Source organism: Protopterus annectens, chromosome 5.part1 (genome assembly GCF_019279795.1).
Source record: "Protopterus annectens isolate FY-2018-M chromosome 5.part1, PAN1.0, whole genome shotgun sequence".
Taxonomy (NCBI): domain Eukaryota; kingdom Metazoa; phylum Chordata; order Ceratodontiformes; family Protopteridae; genus Protopterus; species Protopterus annectens.
Window position 1 is genome coordinate 646,968,366 of NC_056736.1, and position 23,756 is coordinate 646,992,121.

General features: G+C 38.6%; 1 protein-coding gene across 2 annotated transcripts in view; it reads left to right on the forward strand.

Annotated features, from left to right (window-relative positions):
* Positions 1–23,756, forward strand: part of FLT1 (fms related receptor tyrosine kinase 1) — a 1,018,969-nt gene that overhangs the window by 841,017 nt on the left and 154,196 nt on the right. For both annotated transcript variants that reach the window (XM_044073267.1, XM_044073268.1), the window contains 3 exons: positions 8,368–8,533; positions 10,355–10,452; positions 21,617–21,739. In XM_044073267.1, the coding sequence (XP_043929202.1) occupies positions 8,368–8,533; positions 10,355–10,452; positions 21,617–21,739 (387 nt within the window). The remainder of the gene's footprint in view (positions 1–8,367; positions 8,534–10,354; positions 10,453–21,616; positions 21,740–23,756) is intronic.

The following is a 23,756-nucleotide window of genomic DNA, read 5'->3' on the forward strand; positions in this document are numbered from 1 at the left end:
CAACTCTACCCACCAGTAGTAGTGGGATCAAAGCATACAAGCATGTGACTAGCTGCATCGAGGCAGCTGTACCAGAAGAAATGGTGGGATCAAGGCATACAACTATATGACTAGCTGCATCGAAGCAGGTGTACCCACCAGGAATGGTGGGCTCAAAGCATACAAGTATGTGACTAGCTGCATTGAGGCAGCTGTACCCACCAGGAATGGTGGGATCAAAGCATACAAGCATGTGACTAGCTGCATCGAGGCAGCTGTACCCACCAGGAATGGTGGGATCAAGGCATACAAGCATGTGACTAGCTGCATCGAGGCAGCTGTACCCACCGGGAATGGTGGGATCAAGGCATACAAGCATGTGACTAGCTGCATTGAGGCAGCTGTACCCACCAGGAATGGTGGGATCAAGGCATGCAACCATGTGACTAGCTGCATCAAGGCAGCTGTATCCACCAGGAATGGTGGGATCAAAGCATACAAGCATGTGACTAGCTGCACTGAGGCAGCTGTACCCACCAGGAATGGTGGGATAAAAGCATACAAGCATGTGACTAGCTGCATAGCGGCAGCTGTACCAACCAGGAATGATGGGATCAAAGCATACACACATGTGACTACCTGCATAGCGACAGCTGTACCCACCAGGAATGGTGAGATCAAAGCATACAAGCATGTGACTAGCTGCATCGAGGCAGCTGTACCCACCAGGAATGGTGGGATCAAAGCATACAAGCATGTGACTAGCTGCATCAAGGCAGCTGTACCCACCAGGAATAGTGGGATCAAGGCATACAAGCACGTGACTAGCTGCATCGAGGCAGCTGTATCCACCAGGAATGGTGGGATCAAGGCATACAAGCATGTGACTAGCTGCATCGAGGCAGCTGTACCCACCAGGAATGGTGGGATCAAAGCATACACACATGTGACTAGCTGCATAGAGGCAGCTCTACCCACCAGTAGTAGTGGGATCAAAGCATACAAGCATGTAAGTTGATGCATCGAGGCAGATGTACCCACCAGGAATGGTGGGATCAAAGCATACAAGCATGTAAGTAGCTGAATCGAGGCAGCTGTACCCACCAGGAATGGTGGAATCAAAGCATACAAGCATGTGACTAGCTGCATCCAGGCAGCTGTACCCACCAGGAATGGTGGAGTCAAAGCATACAAGCATGTGACTAACTGCATCTAGGCAGCTGTACCCACCAGGAATGGTGGGATCAAGGCATACAAGCATGTCACTAGCTGCATCGAGGCAGCTGTATCCACCAGGAATGGTGGGATCAAAGCAAACAAGCATGTGACTAGCTGCATCGAGGCAGCTGTACCCACCAGGAATGGTGAGATCAAGGCATACAAGCATGTGACTAGCTGCATCAAAGTAGCTGTACCAACCAGCAATGGTGGGATCAAAGCATACAAGCATGTGACTAGCTGCATCGAGGCAGCTGTACCCAGCTGAAATGGTGGGATCAAGGCATACAACTATGTGACTAGCTGCATCGAAGCAGCTGTACCCACCAGGAATTGTGGGCTCAAAGCATACAAGTATGTGACTAGCTGCATCGAGGCAGCTGTACCCACCAGGAATGGTGGGATCAAGGCATACAAGCATGTGACTAGCTGCATCCAGGCAGCTGTACCCACCAGGAATGGTGGAATCAATGCATACAAGCATGTGACTAGCTGCATCGAGGCAGCTGTACCCACCAGGAATGGTGGGATCAAAGCATACAAGCATGTGACTAGCTGCATCGAGGCAGCTGTACCCACCAGGAATGGTGGGATCAAGGCATACAAGCATGTGACTAGCTGCATCGAGGCAGCTGTACCCACCAGGACTGGTGGGATCAAAGCATACAAGCATGTGACTAGCTGCATAGCGACAGCTGTACCCACCAGGAGTGGTGGGATCAAAGCATACAAGCATGTGACTAGTTGCATCGAGGCAGCTGTGCCTACCAGGAATGGTGGGATCAAGGCATACAACTATGTGACTAGCTGCATCGAAGTAGTTGTACCCACCAGGAATGGTGGGATGAAAGCATACAAGCATGTGACTAGCTGCATAGAGGCAGCTGTACCCACCAGGATTGGTGGAATCAAAGCATACAAGCATGTGACTAGCTGCATAGAGGCAGCTGTACCCACCAGTAGTAGTGGGATCAAAGCATACAAGCATGTGACTAGCTGCATCGAGACAGCTGTACCCAGCAGGAATGGTGGGATCGATGCATACAACTATGTGACTAGCTGCATCGAAGCAGCTGTACCCACCAGGAATGGTGGGCTCAAAGCATACAAGTATGTGACTAGCTGCATCGAGGCAGCTGTACCCACCAGGAATGGTGGGATCAAGGCATACGAGCATGTGACAAGCTGCATCGAGGCAGCTGTACCCACCAGGAATGGTGGGATCAAGGCATACGAGCATGTAAGTAGCTGCATCAAGGCAGCTGTACCCACCAGGAATGGTGGGCTTAAAGCATACAAGTATGTGTCTAGCTGCATTGAGGCAGCTGTACCCACCAGGAATGGTGGGATCAAGGCATACAAGCATGTGACGAGCTGCATTGAGACAGCTGTACCCACGAGGAATGGTGGGATCAAAGCATACAAGCATGTGACTAGCTGCATAGAGGCAGCTGTACCCACCAGGAATGGTGGAATTAAAGCATACAAGCATGTGACTAGCTGCATAGAGGCAGCTGTACCCACCAGGAATGGTGGAATTAAAGCATACAAGCATGTGACTAGCTGCATCGAGGCAGATGTACCCATCAAGAATGGTGGGATCAAGGCATACAAGCATGTCACTAGCTGCATAGAGGTTGCTGTACCCACCAGGAATGGCGGGATCAAGGCATCAACAGGCTGTATAAAAGAAGGAAGAAATCAAGACAAAAATTAGAAGCTGTACCCTCCAGCATGATAAAAGCATGCTCATTAAACAAAACAAAAAATACAGAGGACAAATAAAGTCTAACAAAGCCAAATCCGAGATAAATCTGACCTCCCAGGCAAAGGCAACCATATTCTTAAGCTATGTCTGCAACCTCAAAGGCAATACACAGTTGTGTGCAGAGCTTGTTGTTAATGGAGCCGCCTACACTCTGCCAGAGGATATAGCAAACCTACTGGAAGACAAATTTAGTTCTGACTTTACCCATTCCCCCCATCCTCCCCTCATGAAATACCATCAGATATAACTCCCCCTACTATCACTAGGGAGCAGGTCTTCAATGCGCTCTCTAAGGCGTAGTACACTGCATTGATTGGCCCCAACAGTTTCTGAGGCTACCTTCTAAATAGCATGAAGCATACCCTACCATGGCCTCTGGAATTACTGTTTATCCATAGCCTCCAAATAGACTTTGTGCCTCACAATTTCAGAATGGTAGCTGTCATCTCTCTACATAAAGGTGAATCATCTACGGACTCTGGAAACTACAGACCCATAAGTCTCACTTGTCTCATTTTCAAAGCCATGGATAGAATTATCATGGATATGATCAGTATTGACATAGGAAACCTCCAGACATTGGGCCCAACCCAGTTTGGTTTCATGAAGGGCATGGCATACCTACTCAGTCTGGTAGACTTCTTTGAGAAGGTCACCAAAACAATGGACAAGGGCAAATGGTTATCACTGCCTACTCTGACCTGTTCAAGGCCTTTGACAAAATACACCACTTGGACATTGTTGACAAACTCAAGAGGTTAGGTATAAACCCTTTTGTCACCAAGTAGATAGCCAGCTGGCTCACAGACAAGACGACTCCTGAAGTTAGAATTAGGAATAATGTGTCCAATGCCCCCTTTGGTATGTACCTAACTAGATGCATCCAACAGTTGTAACATCTGCAGAGGTTCCTCTCTAAAAAAAAATACACATTTATTTATTTACTTATTTTATTTTACATTTGTTGACTGGAATAGTCTGACTGGATACATGTCCATTTTCAGCGGAGGCCTGGGGAGAAAAGATCCACATAAAAGCATTCAATATAACATTGCACATAACATGCCCTGTGTATACCACCTCAAAGCCCTATCCCAGCATTCTATCACCTATAGGCTGTTGAGCAGAGAGCTATGCCTAGCATACAAGGTGTCTCTTCAGACCCCACTCTGGTAGATGTCTTGCATATCTGCAGCATGAACATCACCAGAATTACCCATTCTAAAGACTTAAACCTTGCCTGCTGGAGAGACAGGTATATATCCCAGAGACTACTCCTTCTCAGGAACAGGCTCCTCATTAATGTGAAGCAGAGTTCCTCACTAACCCAATTCAAGTGTAAATTGGTCAACCAGATGGGGAATGGAAATTCATCCCTGGTAAGGCACCTATGTCTCTAAGGGACTCAGACAGCCTGTAAATGGTTCATGCCCCAAGCCCCTGTTTATGCTCAAACTTCTCAACTGTCCAGATTTTCTCAGAATATCCAGAGTTTTGCCTCATATTTTTTGTATGTTCCTCATAAAATGAGTGATTTTATGGCAAATCATTAAGAATTGAAGTCACTAAATTATACTAAATAATGAAAGGCATTTGGATTTTAGACCTCATATCCTTCAGATGCAAAATCTGTCATGCTAGCAAATAGGTTTATAGGAGCAATATTTTAAATATATCCCTATTTTTGGGCCTTTGTCCACCCATTGTTTCTGGCTATGTCCAGATTTCTTGCACTGAAAGGTTGAGAGGTATGCTTACACTACCTAGGGTACCAGAACTTGTCAGAGATTTCGCTCACATGGCTAGGCTTAAAAGACCCCAGTGGTCATTAGCCTAGTACACACATGTGAAGCTATCGTGTATTGAACCTATAGTGTATTTTTATTTTAAACACAAACATAAAATCAGAATATGCAGACAGACCTTATTTATTTATTTATTTAGTTAGTTAATTGTACTCAGACTTACTTAGGCAACAGTGAAACCTAACTATTTTATTTAATTTCATCATTAGGCATATATAATGTACTGCTGCAAAGGGTAAGCAAACCAGAAAACTCTGCAGTGATTATACTAAGAATAAATAATCGATAGCAGGATTACAAATAAGTAGCACACTTATTTTTATATTAGACTTCCTGTGCCCTAGCTGCATTAATTGCACCCTATACATAATAACAATCTGAAGGCAGTGGCCTTACAAAGGGTTGATCCAGATGATATTTTTATTAAACCACTCAAAACAGCATCAAGTGGCAATTTATATATTTTTTTTGCCCAGCATCTAAACAAGCACAGACACGTACACACATGCACACCAATATAAACCAAAGTTCACTTTACTGGTTGAGACTTGCAGTGGGACGTCATATCACTATTGCAATGCAGACATGGCTGAATCATTCATCTGATGCATGTGATTAATTGCTCTGGGCTATAATGCAAACTCTGCTAATCCAAAGCAGACCTTTTCACTTTGTTCTGTTGTTCTAAGTGTACTCAGTACAGATGCTCCATATTCTACCTGCACTTCATTTAATTAAGTGACATATTTATCTGTCTGACAGGATTTGGTAGGGCTATTCTTACAGAGCTGTATATCTACATGTTCTAAAACCAAGAAAAATGGTATCTCTTATAGTGTACTGAATAACTAGAAACTGAAACACAGCAATTATAATGCAACAAGTTTGGCACCAACTATCGTCAGGAAAGCATGGACACTTTGTATTAGCTTTCATTCACTTTAATAAACGTGAACTTCTTCAGAAAAAAACATCTACCCCTTTGACAATATTAAATATCCTTTCCAATGAATCCCATGTTAAATTGTTAATAAAAATTTAAAGAGCCAGTGAAAAATGGTCAGTATAAATATAAACTAAATGAATATATACAGAAGTCATTCACATAAAATAGTTGACATAGGAACTACTAAATATATATATATATATATATATATATATATATATATATATATATATAAATAACTAATTTACATGTATTGTAAAAAACATTTTAAATCAATAACTTCATTTAGACCTGGCATTTTATCAGCACCTAAACTAATTTGCCAAGTACTTTCCTTACATTCTAATCTGGTTTTAAAATCACCAGAAAATACATCACAATCTACACTGTTAATAACTAAAAAAACAAATTTCTTAAAAAATTGACATACCTTAGCATGTCTAGCTAAGGCATTTTTATCATATTGGCCATATATTATGCTGCTCCTGTGACAATATTATTTATTTCCTGGTGGTCTGCAGGACTCCCATCTGGGACAATATGATCCAGTACACTTTTCATGTTGTCCAGTTCAGTTGCCTTTCTTGTAGGCTTTGCTTTGGAGCCAGTCAGTCTTCAGTGGTTCAAGACATCCAAAGAAAGTATGAGAAGGACACTGGACATCAGCTATGCATGGACAGCATTGTGGATTTTGTTTAAGTCATGCAGTCAATCTATGAGCTGATGCTCATTTTCCAGACAGTCATTTACTTGCACTAGGTGATCCCTTTAGAAAAAATCCTGCCATGTCCTACCCAATGCCAAGCTCTGAAACTATGGGATATAGACTAGGAATACTTATTCCAATTGTTGTGCATAATAATTTGCTGATGTTGTGAAGCTGATTCAGTCCCACCCACAGGTACAATAATATCTGGAAGGGTTTGCCCCACTTGCCACATTCCACCATTCATGTTAAGGGGGCACTCACGGCTACGAAATACTGACACAATGCATCACAAAATATAGTCTCACATTATGCAGTCTTTCAGATTTTATAACATGCAAAGTGATTTCATGATATTTTTATCTGTGCTCGAAAATCAAACCAGTGTAGCATTTCACGTTTATATTTATTTCTGTCCACTCTCTGAAATGATGTTCCTTTTCATAACCCCGGGTATCACTTCTGTGTCACTGTTAGACAGAGGCACAGTATACTAACCTCGAAAAAGGGCATAGCAAAATTAATTTAAAATGGGTGGCGAAAGCCAAACACACTCTGGCTAGGCTTATAAATGCCCTAGGGCAGATAGCCTAGTATGAACCTATGAACCTATAAAACTATAATATGTAAACTTTGCCTCGCTCAGGAACAAAGAATGCAGACTGGATGTAAGTAAGCAAGGACTGTTCATCCTGCATATGACGTTGCTTTTGTTATTGATATTTTTATTAAATATGACTAATTCAGATCCACATGTAAATCAAGGCTACACTAAACTGCTTGTGTATTTCTAAAAATATCAGAATGTTATTGCTTCACCCAGTATAAGTGCACTATAATATTTCTTCACCAGCAAATAGCTTTGAGTTAAATCTCTGAATTATGATACTTCTACTACCAAACATCCATAGCACAGCCACCAGAACAGTACCAACCATAGCTCTAAAGCTGGCCTCAGTGAGGCTTGCCCCTCCAAGGCAGTAACAACTATAGTTCAAAGGCTGGTATCAATGAGGCTTGCCTCCACAATGGCAATACCAAGCATAGCTCAAAAGCTGGCCTCGATGAGGCTTGCCCCTCCAAGGCAGTAAAAACTATAGTTCAAAAGCTGGACTCAATGAGGCTTGCCCCTCCAAGGCAGTAAAAACTATAGTTCAAAGGCTGGCATCAATGAGCCTTGCCTCCACAAGGGCAGTAGCAATTATAACTTAAAAGCTGGCATTGATGAGGCTTGTCCCCACCAGGGCAGTAACAACTATAGCTCAAAGGCTGGCATCAATGAGGCTTTCCCCCACCAGGGCAGTAACAACTATAGCTCAAAAGCTGACATTGATGAGGCTTTTTCCACCTGGAGTAGTACTGGCTACAGCTCAAAAGATGGCAGTGATGAGGCTTGCAAGACCTTCAAAATGCTGCACATGTACTGAAGTTCATTAGGATCTTTACCTGAATTCAAATTAACCTTACAGATCTAACATTTTATTAATCAACATAAGTTAAGTAAGTAGATGGACTAACCCTGAAAGACCATTTTCAGCATGTCCTAGAAAATATGGGATAACAAATTCAGTAGTTGGGTCAGAGTTAGAGCTACGTAAGTATGTAACCTATGGCACAGCACAAAATAGCCCAACAGTAAACCCTGGAAATGCACATGAGTAGCAAATAAACAAATGAGTATGAAAGTACTTAGGTTACCTCACAGGAGAAGTTGACAGCCATACATACTAAAATGAGTGGCCAGTGGGGAAAAACAAGAGTTAGAAGCTATGTCCTGCTATATAAGTCTATATAGCCAGTAAATCACACTCAGAGATGAATTTTGTCACATGTTCACATTATCCAAATATCATCATCATCACATAAGGGTACCTGCACTATTATGGTGCCATACATAGCTGATATTACAAGACAAGAATTAAAGCAGATGTTTACTATTTTTAAGGACACTGTGCCTCAGCAGGAGCAAATGAAAGAAAAGCCCCACACAGAGCAGCTGGAAGGTAAAAAGAAGAGAGGAGACAGTATCACAAGCAGTGAGAGTTCGAGCTCTATTAGCTCAGGATTTGATGAAGACAAAGGTCCAAGTGATGTTGACGAAGAAGATATGGGTATGTATTGTTTCTTTCCTATTAATTCCTTCCTTTTCCTGTACAGACTGTTATTTTTGTTTCATGCTACCTAACAGTGAAATTCTTTTTAATTATCACCTAATAAACATCTGTGGGAGGCTCACCCAGGGTCATATCTAATGGTGAAGGGGGGAGGAGGACAGGACTGTATAAACAGCTACATGCTGTGAAATAGGAAAATTTTAGATTGCATTGCTATCACTGTTTATTTTGTGGGACGTACTCTAAATTTTCTTAATTAAAGGTTATATCTATCACCCAGCTGTCCTGAAGAAGATATCATCATAAATAATCATAAATCTTTATGAGTAATGTGTAGTGTATCTGATGCATGATATCCAAAAGGAGCTACTGTATGTGGACACACCAATCTCTAAGTTTGAGTGGTAGAAAAAGGCTGGTGTACATATGCTCCTCGTCTGATCTCAAAATTCCATGTGATGAACGATTGTGTGTTAGTGTATTTTTGCATTATTATGGTTGCATAATTAAGTCTAAGAATTGAAGGCAAGGTTCCCCAGGGCAGTACCATATATAGCTCAAAAGCAGGAATTAGTGGGGCTTGCAAATCCTTTAAAGGCATATCTAAAGGACATTCCATGCTATTCAATTAGTTGTGTCATGAGCAGCACATAGGGTGCTCAGTGTGAAGCCAGTATATGTCAGTTTGTAATAGTCTGATGCTATGTAAAGTGCTTACAAAAGGGTGTACTAGTCTATTACTTGATAAGACTTGTTCAATTTTGTTTTGTTCATTTTTTACACTGTGTATTATTATAAAGCTTTTTTTTTTTTACCAAATTATATTAATTTATTTCTTTGTTATATTTAACTTTTACATTGATTCTGTACATACATCTTGATGGAATGACAAATTCAATAGGTGAGTCAGCATTAGATCTACAAAAGTATGCAATCTATGGTTTAGCACAAATTAACCGTAAACAGCAGAAATGTATATAGTTTTACTGGTGCAAAATGGATGTATTGAATATAACAAAGAAAATGTATGCAAATAATAATACTCACTTCTTAGAAACTTGTAAGTAAAGAAGTCTATAAATATCTAACTTACTGCAGAGTGGACAGTGAAAAATGAACAGGAAAATATTTTGTATCTGCTTTCTCATGTTAACAGTACCTGTTCCTAAGGTAAATGCCATCCCGTGTAACAACCTTATTTCTACAGAGTCCTTCAGTACTTAACAACTTGTTTTTTTTTCATTAAACTGCATGTCTCAGACACTTGTAAAAGATATTTAAATGGGCAAATCTGAGCCATTGTCATATTGGCTTTGTATTCCTCATGGTCCTTTCAGTTTTTCATCAATTCTTTCATAATCTGTCTCTCAATATTTCTGTTTTCTGTGTTACCTACCGCACTTAGCCCTACCTTCTGTGCCTGTTAAATAGATCTTCCTAATATCGTGGGCAGTTGTGTAGTTTGGGTTGGCCTAACAACTAACCTCATTCTTAGAATAGCCATGTCTGTCCACTACAGTATATTCAAATGTTATCTATTCTTTCTTGTATTATGCATCATTAGTATTTGTATTTTATCTTTCTTAAGATTCATTACCTGTCCACATCATTTAATTATTGCCTTCCAGATTACGTATTGCATGCTTGCAATTTATTTCTGTAATGTTGTGTTTGTCCTATACATTCTCATTGTTTTGTTTTGACTGACGCTGTGCTCTTGAAAATGTGCCAGAATTCAAAGGTTGTAACTGAAAACTACTTTAGCATTAAACAGGAAATGTATTTTAAGTTAATTAATCAAATGTTTTGTTTTTTCAGATTCAGATACTTTTTACAAGCAACCCATAACAATGGAGGATCTAATTTCTTACAGTTTTCAGGTTGCTCGAGGCATGGAGTTTCTGTCTTCAAGAAAGGTGACTCATTTAATTGAGTTGAGACAATTATATTATGGCTATGCTCTTTCGGCTTTTCCTGGTTAGGGGTTGCCACAGCGGAACTCCGGTCCGCTAATGACTGGCAATGGATTTTTACAGTGCCAAGTTGCCAGCCCGATGCCCAACCTTCAAAGAAGGCACACCCATTCACGCACGCACCTACCTGCATGTCTTTAAATGTCACTTGACTGCGGGGAGGACATGCAGACTCCACACAGAAGGCCCTCCAGCTGAGAATCGAATGGGAGAACCGCTGCACCACCGCTGCTGTTGGATAAAGTGTAGAGGAGAAAGCACAAAGTTTTGTTTATTGATTATATGTTCATAAATGTTTACAGTACTGTACAATTTGTATGTGTGCTGGTGTGCACGCACACATGTGTTTTCCTGATGGTGGATGTGAATGAACTATCCGACACTGAGTGTAAACTAATCAACTTATCACCTCATTTCTTTGGACCTGAATTATAGTCAGATGTTCAACAACTGAATTGTAGCATGTTTGTATAACACTATACCTTAAAATGATAATCAGCATGAGATACATCAATGCATGTCGACCTCATGTGCTACATTTTACAACCACGTTCTAAATGACATACTGAGCTTCTGCCTCTCTGGTTGGATAAATTTGGAGCTCATGTTCTGTGATGTCTCAGACACGTACTGAGCATGACAAGTGAGAATTACCAAGAGCAACAGGCAGGAAGTGATGCTTTCATTCATAGATCTCAACCAATCAGGGACAGATCTCAACACAATCAGGGAGAAATCCAGAAATAATCAGGAACATTTTTTAAATATTGGTACTATTAACTTGAGTTTATGTAAGATTAGTATAATATTGTGGCACTTGCATCTGTACTCCGCAAGCAGCTGGACATAACCTCTCAACCTCTTAATGTAAGAAATCTGGACAAAGCCTAAAATAACGCGGGGACAAAGACCCATAAATAGGGACAGATTTTAAACACTGCTTTTATAAACTTTCAAGGTTGATAGAATAGCAGGTATTGTGTTAGCATGCATTTTCTGAAGGATATAAAATCTTAAGTTCAAATGTGTGTCATTATTTAGTAACCTTAATCCTCAATTATTTGACAGAAAACCACATATTTTATAAAACAAAACTGAAAATATGAGGCAAAAATCTGGACAGCTGAGAGGTATGACCCGCAAGCAGAGTTTTGCACAAGCTACCTGTAGGTCAGTTCAGGATAGAATTCTCTTTCTCAAAAGATCATACTTCCACAGTCCATGGCTTGAATGAAGCAGTTTAAGTCTCTGGGTTCATTTTTTGGCTATCCATTCTGCAAATGGCTGTTCACCTTAGATGAAGGAGGAACGAGTGTAAATGTATGAAAAGCACTAAAGGATTCATATGTAGGAATCATTGGGCATAAACAAGTATACAGCAGTCTGACATTTGCCTATGATGCTAGGAAAATCAGAAGGTCATGGGTTCTATTCCCATATCAGGAACATGGATTCAAATTTCAATATATATATATACATATATATATATATATATATATATATGTGTGGGTTTTATATTACATTATCAGGTTTTCAGAAACTTAAAATTCATACTGTCGGTACCATATGTTCGAGTTTCTGAAAGCTTAAAATAAAAAAAAGTCTACATTTTTGCTGAACCCCCACACCCCCTGCAAATTATATATACCAACTCTGAGCTCTCACTACAGTGGAGAGAAAGGTAAATTCCTCAATCCTCACTGTACTGCAAGCTGTATGCAAGTCCTTCATATGGGAATTTACCCATTTCCCCTCTGTAGTATAATCTCAGAGTTGGCATATGCACCTCCCACATGAGTGGTGCAGGCAGGCTTGATCCCATGCAGAAATATATTCTGAACCTTGAACATATGGTCTCAGCCATTTAAATTTTGAGTTTCCAAAAACTTGATAATGTAGTATAAACCCATATTATATGTATGTATGTATATATATAAATATATATATATATATATATATATATATATATATATATATATATATATATTTAATTTTTTTTTCCTTAATTGGGATTCCGTGTTCTTGAAGTGGTAGTAGGCCAAGTAAATGTTAAAATCCCAAGGCTTTCTTCAGTTAAGGGCTATATTTTATTAAAAAAAAAAATCATGAATACAAAAATACATTGAAACACAACTACAGAATTATTCAAATCAGGAAAAAAATAAAGAAATCATAACAGAACTTCTACATCAAGAATCAAAGAAAATATATTACCTTGCTTGAATTCTAATACATTAATGAATTTGTTTATTTAACATGTCCTTACACTGCATTTCTCAAAGATCTGTCTTAGTTTTGTCAACTTTACTTCCACATCATGTAATAACAAAATAAATATTAAATCATGGAGTTAAAATGTATTTTTCTTTTGCAACATGAACACATGATATTCTAAATATTTCACTTGATTATCACATGTAACAGCCTCCATGTGCTTTTCTTAACAGTATCAAGTCATCTTTAACTCATTTTATTCAACCTAATCAGAAACATTCCATATTCAGTTGACCAATTTTCTATATCATATGACATTTTAGACAGTAGCTCCATCCTGTTTCTTCAAAAGCAGGTAGTTTTTATTAACAGAACATAAAAACAAGCTTCATGTTCTGCAAAATAATAACAGATGAACAAGCATAAATCAAATTTGCAATATAAATAAAAGTTCAGTTAGTTAATCGTGTTCACAGCTGCAACTTTGCACAGCTAAGGTTTCTGTTTACAGCTGACGTTCTGCTGTATTTCCACTTTGGCTGAATAAGCCTCCAAGTAAATTTTTCTGTATTATTTTCTGCATTTTGCCGCAATTTTATGATTTACATTTGTAACACTTGATTTTAGGTACCCATCAGTGAAAACAATGGCTCGAAGGTACCTGCTGTCATTGATTACCTTTGATGTGGCACCCCAACCCCATGAAAAAATGGAGAAAAGGAGGTTGATGACAACAATAATGTCTTTTTCTAAAAATAACAAACATACTCTGCTTCCAAACAACAGCTTCCTTAACATATTCCCTATTGAAAGGATATATAATATCCTTAAATTCTACCCCACATAATTGTTCCCCTGTAATTCTTTCTAAAAGTGCTTCCTATAGTATGTTGTCGTTGCATCTTTTGGCTTTTCCCATTAGGGGTCGCCACAGCAGAACTCCGGTCCGCTAATGATTGGCAGTAGATTTTTACGTACCGAGTTGCCAGCCCTGATGCACAACCTTCAACGAAGGCACGCCCATTCACGCATGTCTCAACACAGAAGACGCTTTAACTGAGAATCAAACAGGACAACGTCTTACTGTGAGGCGACAACGCTACCACAGCACCACCATAATTTTAAAATCTTCATCAATAGATTTAAATCAATTTTTTTGACTTTCCTAATACTTTTCATAGACATTCTTTCAGTATTAACTTAAATAGGAATCATAATTTTCTTTGTAATAATAATATAAAACATCTACATTTAAGCCGCTCAGCACCTATCATGGAAATCACTACCAATTTATTTAGGGGGAGGAGAGAGATAGGACAGAGAAAATAATAGGAAAATCAGGTATGTTATTCAAAACTACAGAAATGTACCTGGTTTTCCTTGTGTTTCCTCCATTCTGTCTCTCTCCTACCACAAAAGTGTCTGAAACCTTTTTTTTTTTTTTTAAAAAGGGAGCAACTTTCTTTGTTGCTTCCTTTCCAAAGCACTGATGTACTGGGTAAGCATGGGAATGCAAGTCGCATATGCATGTGCAGTACATCAAAAAAGTGACAGGATATGCAACAGAAGCAGGACAATACCACGGTGCCGTTATACAAAGACATTATTTAAGAAAAGTCATTTCTTCTTAAATAATGCCATTGTATAACAGCAGTAACCAATGACGTTGGCGTGGTACATAACGCTCAACTGTACAGATTTTCGCAGAATGTCCATATTTTGCCTCAAATTTTTGGTCAGCTCCTCTTAAAATCACTGGGATTATCTAAGGATTAAAGACTAAATAATGACGTGTTTGATTTTCAGACTTCATATCCTTCAGAAAATGCATGTTAACACAAATCCTGTTATTCTAACTACTTTCTAAGTTTATAAGACTAGTATTTAAAATGTGTTCCCATTTTTGGGCCTTTGTTCCCCCATTTTGTTGGGCTTTATCCAGATTTCTTGTGCTAAGAGGTTGAGAGGTATGGTGTGGTATATTGAAGATTTCCCCATGGTTGTCTTTGTTTAATCATTCGGGCTTCACCCTCGCGATTAAACCACACCAATTATGGGTAAATCTTCAATATACCACACCAATATCATCAGTTATTGCTATAATAAACCCCTATGATTTTCTTTTCTTTTTTTTTATTAATTTCCAAACCATATGCAGAAAATGAAGAGGTTGTTTTTTTTACTTGGTTACCATGTCTAATTTTCAAACCATGCAGCTATCCTTCCAGATTTTTCAAACCTTATACTGTTTTCTTTGTAATAAAGCTCATTCTGCACCAATCACACTTTCTTCATTTAAAATAGCCACATCTGGTTTCCACAGACACCCTACCTTCTAATCTTTCCACAGTTATAAAATGTGTAATAACCCCCAAAACAAAAATTACCAAACAAATTACATCATCCTTCAATTTTCATTGTTTTTTTTCTGGGTATTTTACATTCTGCATTATCAAGTATTATATATTTCAATGCATAGTAACAACCAAGTCATATTTTTCCAAGAAACCTGCAGTGAGACACTCTTATTTATTTATTTATTTATTTACATGTTGTTTCTTAACAGAGTAGATGGACTGGTTAAAGGACCTCTTTCATTCAAGATCCAAGCCACAAGAATGTAGACCTTTGCAAGTCAAATTCACTGATTACAAAATACAGTGTCCAAAAGTTAAACTTCTGTTCAGACTTCTTTCTTTTACCTTTTCTTATCCCCCAACTGATTTTTCAATACATTTTTATAACTTCTTCCCTTGCAAATCAGTTTTGTTATTCTTGTGCCCTGCTTTTTGTCTTCTGAAAACCTTACAATTCTTTTCTCACATTTTTGGACTCCAGATGTTTCTGCCTTCTTTATGTTCTTTCCATACTTGCTTTCTTAAACTGTACTTCATTTTCTATTGTGTTTTCTCCTACTACTAAGCTACATTCGGGTTCTACAGATCTTACTACATTTCATTTCAGTGCTTTTCCATTCCCACCATCATCTTTATTTGTTTTTACTTTTCTGCTCTTCAATGATTATTCTCACCTGCATCTCTCCAGCACCCCCATACACACACACACACACACACACACACACACACACACACACACACACACACACACACACACACACACACACACACACACACACACACACACACATACACACATACACACACACACACGCACACACACACACACACACACACACACACACACACACACACACACACACACACACACACACACACACACACACACACACACACACACACACACACGCACACACACACACACACACACACACACACACACACACACACACTACATTCTGTCTCATTTCTAGCACTAAATGCATATATTATATTTGCAAGATACAGACATTTCTGTCATGTACTCCCTCACCTTAACTAGTGACAAATATTGAAAAGTAAAGCATTCAAATTACAATTCTTTGACAAAAGCAAAACCACAGAAAACACTTTTTGTTGAAAACCCGAACAAAAACAGTAAAAATGCACCAATCTAATGTTTGGGCGTGCCACCTTACCTCCATATAAGTTGTCACAACTCCCCTCCAGTAACTGTCCTGTAAAGTATAAACAACACTTGATGCTGCGGTGGTACAGCGGTAGCATTGTTGCCTCACAGCAAGAGGTTCTGCTGTTCGATTCTTGGCTGGAGTGCCTTCTGTGTGGAGTCTGCATGTCCACCCCATGGTCGAGTGGCCTCCAAAAGACATGTGTGAATGGGAGTGCCTTCGCTGAAGGTTGGACGTCGGGCTGGCAACTCGGCACCATAAAAATCAACTGCCAGTCATTAGCAGACCAGAGTTCTGCTGTGGTGACCCCTAACTGGGAAAAGCTGAAAAGACAAACAAACTGGGGTCAATACATTTTGGGAAAGAGGAAACACTTCAGATCTAACAAAACTTTCAAATTTCCTAAGATCTGATAACACTATCCTCACACAGTCATGATTTCAGATTAGCAAGTATTGATTACACAGTGCTTTCAAAACAAAATATTCTCACATATGTGCTTCATGAGATAGGATTCTTCCTTCTCTTCCCCAAGTTTTAAAGCATGTTTTTGTCTTACTTGCTTAGTTAATCATTGTTTCTCCTTATATAAGCCAGTGTTAGTGGTTCTACAAGTACTTTGGTGCTATATTATCAGAAGGCTGTGGGTTCTAAGACACTTGGATTCATTTTCTATCATGGACACTGCAGCGTCACACCAAGGTCCCACTTACTTGATTTGGAGGTAGCTCACTTGGTTCTGAATGATTCTCAGCAGTTATCAAAAGGAGTAGGGAAGTTCACAGGTTCCCTGGCCAAATGTCGACTATCAGTATGAATACTACGCCAGGGGCCTCCTGATAAGAGGCCACTGGCACAGTAGGACTAACCCAGTCAACAAAGCATAAACAAACAAATAAATAAATATATTACACACTAAAATGAACAATGACATACTATGCTCTTTCTCTCTCTCCCTTTCTCACTCCAGCACGTCTTCATATCAAAAATTTGCTGAGGGTTTACTGGAAAGCAGTCCTTCCACTTGAACCAATAAATAATGTGCTGAAAGAACCAAAGGATGTGCAAGCAATCACATGAGATATATAGGTATGACTGAGGTATAAATGACAGTTACACACACATATACAAGCAAATGGAAGTTTGAAATGATTCTCCCAGCCTAACACAACACATAACTATAGTTGCATGAACGTGTGCAAAGAAGCAACAATCAGGTTCTTATGTTGTAAGAGAGCTTTCGACACTGCCGCTGTTATTTACAAAGAAGCAGAGGCAGCTACAAAAATGCTGTTAGTTGTATCGAAGCAAACACCGAACACAAATACACCTATGTGCAATAATGCAGAAGCACTCAGTGGTGCCCAGTATGTTGCACGGTCACAGCCCTATTCTCTATCCCACAAAACAACACAATAGCTGCCACAAACATCACACACACAACATACAGACAATGATCCACAGCAGCCAGCCTGTAACATCTTGAGACCTGTTAGATTAAATCAATTCAGAAACTAAGGAAGCTACCTGTTTTACATAGCTTAATGTTTTTTATTAAAGGCTGTACTTTACACAGCATACATGGTAAATATTCCCTATACCATATTTGTCCTCTTGCCTAACCTCTGCTTATCATGCCTGGAGATCTTTATGGAGATGGCAATGCGGGTCATCATATTAGTGCCTGCACTGTTCACTAGTACACTGGATGCCAGTTATGCCCCGCATCCACCTTCCTGGAAGGACCTGTGTGTGGCTCCCTACAGCAGCTCCTCAAACTGACTGTGCAGAAGATAGAGCACAATTGTTCTCTTCTTTGCACACCAGATAGGTGTTCTCTGTGTGGCTCTAGCATCAGCAGCCATCTCTATGAATGCACAGTGAGGCAAGATGGCACATGGGACTCTGAATCACATGCAGCATATCTTAGTACCTAGTAACTGTGCAACATGCATACATGCACAGCTTCCATGTATGAGCTGTCGTACATAGCATGCTGGTGACATGCAGACAAATCTTATTTCACTATTGTGCTTATGTGAAATGTAGTTAAGTCATACAGACAAAAGTAGAATATAAATCATTAGCATACGTATAGTATAAACTAATACTTCTTAATGACTTTCATAGTTGATCTGCCATTTTGAATTCCAAAACACACATAACGGAGACTCATTTGAGTAGCCTGATTCATTTTCTGACACCTCAGAAGCAGCAATTACATAGGGGGAGCCCACAAGAGATACAAAGTGGTCTATATTAATGTGGTAAGAGATATAATAGCAGTGTCACACCTGTGTGAATATCTGCCTGTTGAGTGCCTCCTCTAATAGGATGACAGAGTAAAACTCTTGTCCAGTAATACTTATACCTACAATGGTCAGCTACTGCTGTACCCTGCTGCGGTCATGTACATTCAGCTACAACCCTATAAGGTGATAGCAGCCCACTGACACAGGACAGCTACCCCTTGTTTACATCACTGTAGTGTCTCGCTAGCTTTGTAGCACCATCAGAAACTACCTCTTCTACCACTGAAACTGTTAGGCAATATCTGTCTACCCCTTTCACATTTCCAATGATATTAAACAGTCCCAAAAGGCAGAATCCCTCCCAATGGCTCTAACTCCCAATTACTCAAAGGAATTTTATTTTACCTGCTTCTACATGAAACTATCCTCTATAATATCCTTTAAAGTTCCAATCCCAACATTTGCCAATTTCATCTCTTATCAACTTTCACACTTTGTCTTGCATATTCCTGTTCCTTCTCCATGTTTTCTCTGAGCACCCACTACCTGAACAACAGAAATATTTCCCAGTGTCCTAGCCAGATTTCAACCTACCATTTCAAACACCAGTAAAATACCTCCTCAGGCCTCCTCTGTAAAATGAAAACAGCAAATCTCCAACAGATAAACCTACTCTCTATATCAGAACTGCATGGACTAATCAAAAATGAATTGAAGAGATCCTGTGCTCATGTATGTAGATGCTTATCACTAAGCCTATACCGCCATTTTTGTATTATTCCAGTTCACACCGGTACTTCTTTATGGCATCCACAACTTTTTTGAGTCTGACCTTTTTAAGTAAGTGACTTACCAGCTAATAGTAAGCAGTATTAGAAAGGGTATTAGAAAGGGAAAGGAGTTATTAACAAAATTATACAAAGATTGCTAGTCTACGATGGTCTGTGGTGGAGAAATTCTTTGTTGTCCACTTATTATTCATATTTTCATATTTATATATTGATAGCTGAGACACCTATATTTTATTGAGGTGTATGGTGTGAAACACCAATGTGGGAGACAGAACAATTAACTGAAGATGCTGGTTTATATCACAATATACTGGAAATATTGCTAGCTATTTGTTAGTAATTATGCAAATAAGCAATATTTCAATATGCAATTAATACTTCAAAAAAGAAGTAACTTACAAATTGTTGCATGACATTAGGTGAAACCTTAGATTTTGTTCAAGAAAACTGTCTTCGAAATTTGCATTTTAAGCTGTACATCTTGAGAGCTATCCAGTATTACACTTATTGCTAGTTATGCAACTAAACATGTATTTTCTTATTTCTGTAAATATTTCAGTAAACATGCACTTATAGAGGAGTTTCTTCTGATAACATATGTCTGGTTAACAAAATATTCAGATATATGACTAGGTTGTACAGTTTTGAAGATATGAATATTTGTTTGTGAGAGTTTAGAAAAAAATATAATTTGGGGGGTGTGTGCATTATAATATATTACTATATTTATGGAAAGATTATGAATGCACTGACTATTATCACTGTAGATAGATGATGGCATTGCTATTTGTACAGTTTTAATAGCTTTTACTGTTCATGTGCAATATTTATATTTCTTTAGCTTATGTTTTTTAAGTTTAATTTCCAAAAACGGCTTTGGAATGCAAGATGTGCGTAGTCTGCTGGAGGTGTGACATTCCATACTACAAAGGTGTTAATGGATATATATAACTGTAGCTTTATTATCAGTGACAGTAGTTCAGCATTGCTGTAGTGAGTAAGTAAACAAAAAGAGTCAAAGCAAGACAGGCATGACATTTCAGGTATCCAATAGCTTTCTGTGGAATAACACAACACTGTTTAAATATACTGCCCACGCACATTTGTAGATTCAAATATTCCAAGGCCACTGAGTTTTATGACCATTCACTCCTTGCCCATACCTTCCTTCATGACACACTTCCTTTCTCTAGGCCATACCAATCAATTATGTAGCAAATTTCTGGGTACCCATCCAGTCATCAGGTTATTTTTAGGAAGATAGTGAGTTGCGATGTTTAATATACATAGGAAGTTTATTCTAGAGGTTTGGGAGAAACTGGGCAAAAAAATCTGTCCCTCCTAGATAGTTTATTTATCTTAGTGCAGATTTAAGTCCCTGGTTCCAGTATTGGTGCAGATATTGGGCCTGCAGAGATACAAGACGTCCAGGACAACTAGATCTCTATTGATGTGATAAGTGAGAGAGTTTTCCCCTCAAAAGTCTATAAAACACCAAAAAAGGGATAAAGTTTCCAGCCTTTCTTGTTAGCTCAGGGACTTTAGGCCTGTGATCCTTTTTGGTCAGGAGCCTTTGGGGGTCTTTACAATTGCATGATACGTTTAGTGAGATACATCATGCAGGAGGCATTGTACTTGATAACTGGTCTTATCGATGCTAAGTATAAGGAAGTGAGATTCTCATTAGACTTTGATGAGATTCCCTTGGCAATTAACTGTGGTCAATAAAAGGATTTCCTGACAACCCTTGTCACATGTTGGTCAAAAGAGAGGGTGTTATCAAACCAAGCTCCAAGCTCCCTGACTACATTTTTGTTTTTTATTGAAGTCCTGTCTTCCCATGTATATTTATCGGTTATTTCTCTACAGCCTCACTAAATGTCTGATGGGTGTGTAAATACTATAAAAGAAAGCAAATTAGCTTATAACAGAAATCCCTTATCACTGTAAAAAGTATATAGTTGCATGATGTTTAACATATATTGAACAAATGTGGTTTTAGCTATTTTACACAGCATAATTTACATCACAGCAGAACACATTGCTAGAAATGGGCAGTATACAACTAAAAACCCAGGGCATATTGTAATCAGTATTGATTCAGTGAGATACATATCATGTCGACATTGTATTATTTTACATTTAAAAGGGTTTAAATGTGTATATTGCACGTACTATGAAAGGACTTGGGTACAGTTTTTATAATATTGAAAGAAATATAATTAATTAAAGTATACCTACTCATAACTGTAGCAGGCTACCAGAAGATGTTTTTTCAACAGAGTGGAGTGAGTGTAACTTTCTCGTGTATTTGTTTTATCTAGTGCATCCATCGAGACCTGGCAGCCAGAAACATCCTGCTAGCTGAGAACAATGTAGTCAAAATCTGCGACTTTGGCCTTGCAAGGGATATTTACAAGGATCCTGACTATGTGAGAAAAGGAGATGTAAGACAATATCTTGCACTTTTATAGCTTCAAGAATAAAAGTATCAATGCTAAGAAGAACACATTACAAAAAAAGCATAAAAAGCACATGTACTTCACAGAATTTTTAGAGTTTTGTGTTTGAGAAAAATGGTTATTGGTTTGTAGAGCTAGTCAGTAAAGAAAATTAGGAAATACAGTGCAATCAAATAGCCATTAAAAATAGCTTATTTGTGTATTTATCTTTTGATGAGAGGGTGGGTGAGCTGGACACAAGTAGGTCCTTTTTCAGCCACAATTCAGTTGGCAAAGTAAAAATGCAAACTACAGAGAAACACAGTCCTCGCAGTATAGTAATATTAATACAAAGCATGACTGATACACATACCTCTCAATCTCTTAGAGCAAGAATTCTGGACAAACCCACAAATAATGATGGGGGGACAAAGGCCCAAAAATATGGACGTTTTTAAATATTGCTCTTCCAAACTTAGTTGATTCAGAATGTCTGGAAGTCCACCAAATCCACCTTTCTTATCAACATTCTAGAAATGATGGACAGTCCTCCATACCCTTCAAGACCTTTCAGGACTTCCATCTTCAAGGTATGATTGCCATCCAGGCCAACAGTATGGTTCTGGTTTGATTCTTCAGCAAACTATTCGGATGGAGGAATGTGTTTTTTGTTGAGAATCTGTGAGGGTGTGAGAATGGGCCATTCTGTCCATGTTTCCTAGTGGGAAATCATATTCTGGAAGTGGGCATTTCTTTAGTAGACAGGCTTAGCCATTATTTACCAATGCTCCATGAGTGGTCCCTCTGTCCCTTGCTTGTACAGACACTATTCCGTAACTGGTTTTACATTAGCATGAATTTTCTGAAGGATATGATGTCTGAAACTCAAATGGCTGCAATTATTTTCTGACTTCAGTCCTCTGTGATTTGTCAGTGATTTGTCAGAAAAACATAATTTTCTGAGAAACTGATGAAAATATGAGGTAAAAATTTGGACAGTTGAGCGGTATGCTGATACACAAGTCTGTGGCAATACACATGCAATACTAAACTTTAAATTTCCAAACAGCTCTGTTGGCATAGAGAGATTACATCCTGATTACAACCCAGGTGACCCAAGTTTGATTAGTGAGTCGGAAACCTGTTGGAGCTGGCAGGGGAAAACAGAAAAGTACAGTTGTGTCAGTGCACTTAGCATTACAGTAGATGTCTGATTAAATCACAATTGCAGTAACCATAGACATATGGGTTATAAAGGATATAACAACGTAACAGTGTTCCAAAGACTTTGGCTCCTTCCACACATATCCACCTCAAGCTGACAAAGGAAAAATCCAGCACCCTGGGAGCAAAGGTCTTCAGGAATTTCTTGCCAGCTTTGTGAGCACTCCATTCCTGGGTTTCAGAGGATCTATAGTTATATTCCTTCTTCCACTGCTGAGCTGATTGGTAATCTCTTTGAGGAAAACCTTCCAAATATTTTTATTTTGTTGTGAGATAGATATACATATATATTTATATATATATATATATATATATATATATATATATATATATATATATACCGTTGTTTCTGTGAAATATATATTTATTTATGGACAGTATATTTTGATGGGAAGTATCATGTGACCAGCTGGTCTATTACACCGTTTACCCTCTGTTTTTAACTTTCACTGTCTGTGTTTATTTTAAGCATATTTTCTTTAAACATTTGTGCTTACTTACTGGGATTATTTATATGTTTTACAATGATGTTGGTATGGTTACTGAAAGTGTAGTCCGTTATAAAACAATATATTTGTAGTGCTCTGGAAACAATAACCATAAGAAGAAGCAACACTCTGTTATTTTGAGAGAAAATATATTACTTAATTTTAATTCGATACATATATTTTTTAAGAAATTATTAACATTTTATAATTTTATATTAACTGTTTTTTTTGCATCATATGATTTTAAGGTTTTTGACAGTTCCCCTAATTTAGGATAATAGCAGGCTAAGCATTTTAATAAATGTCACAAT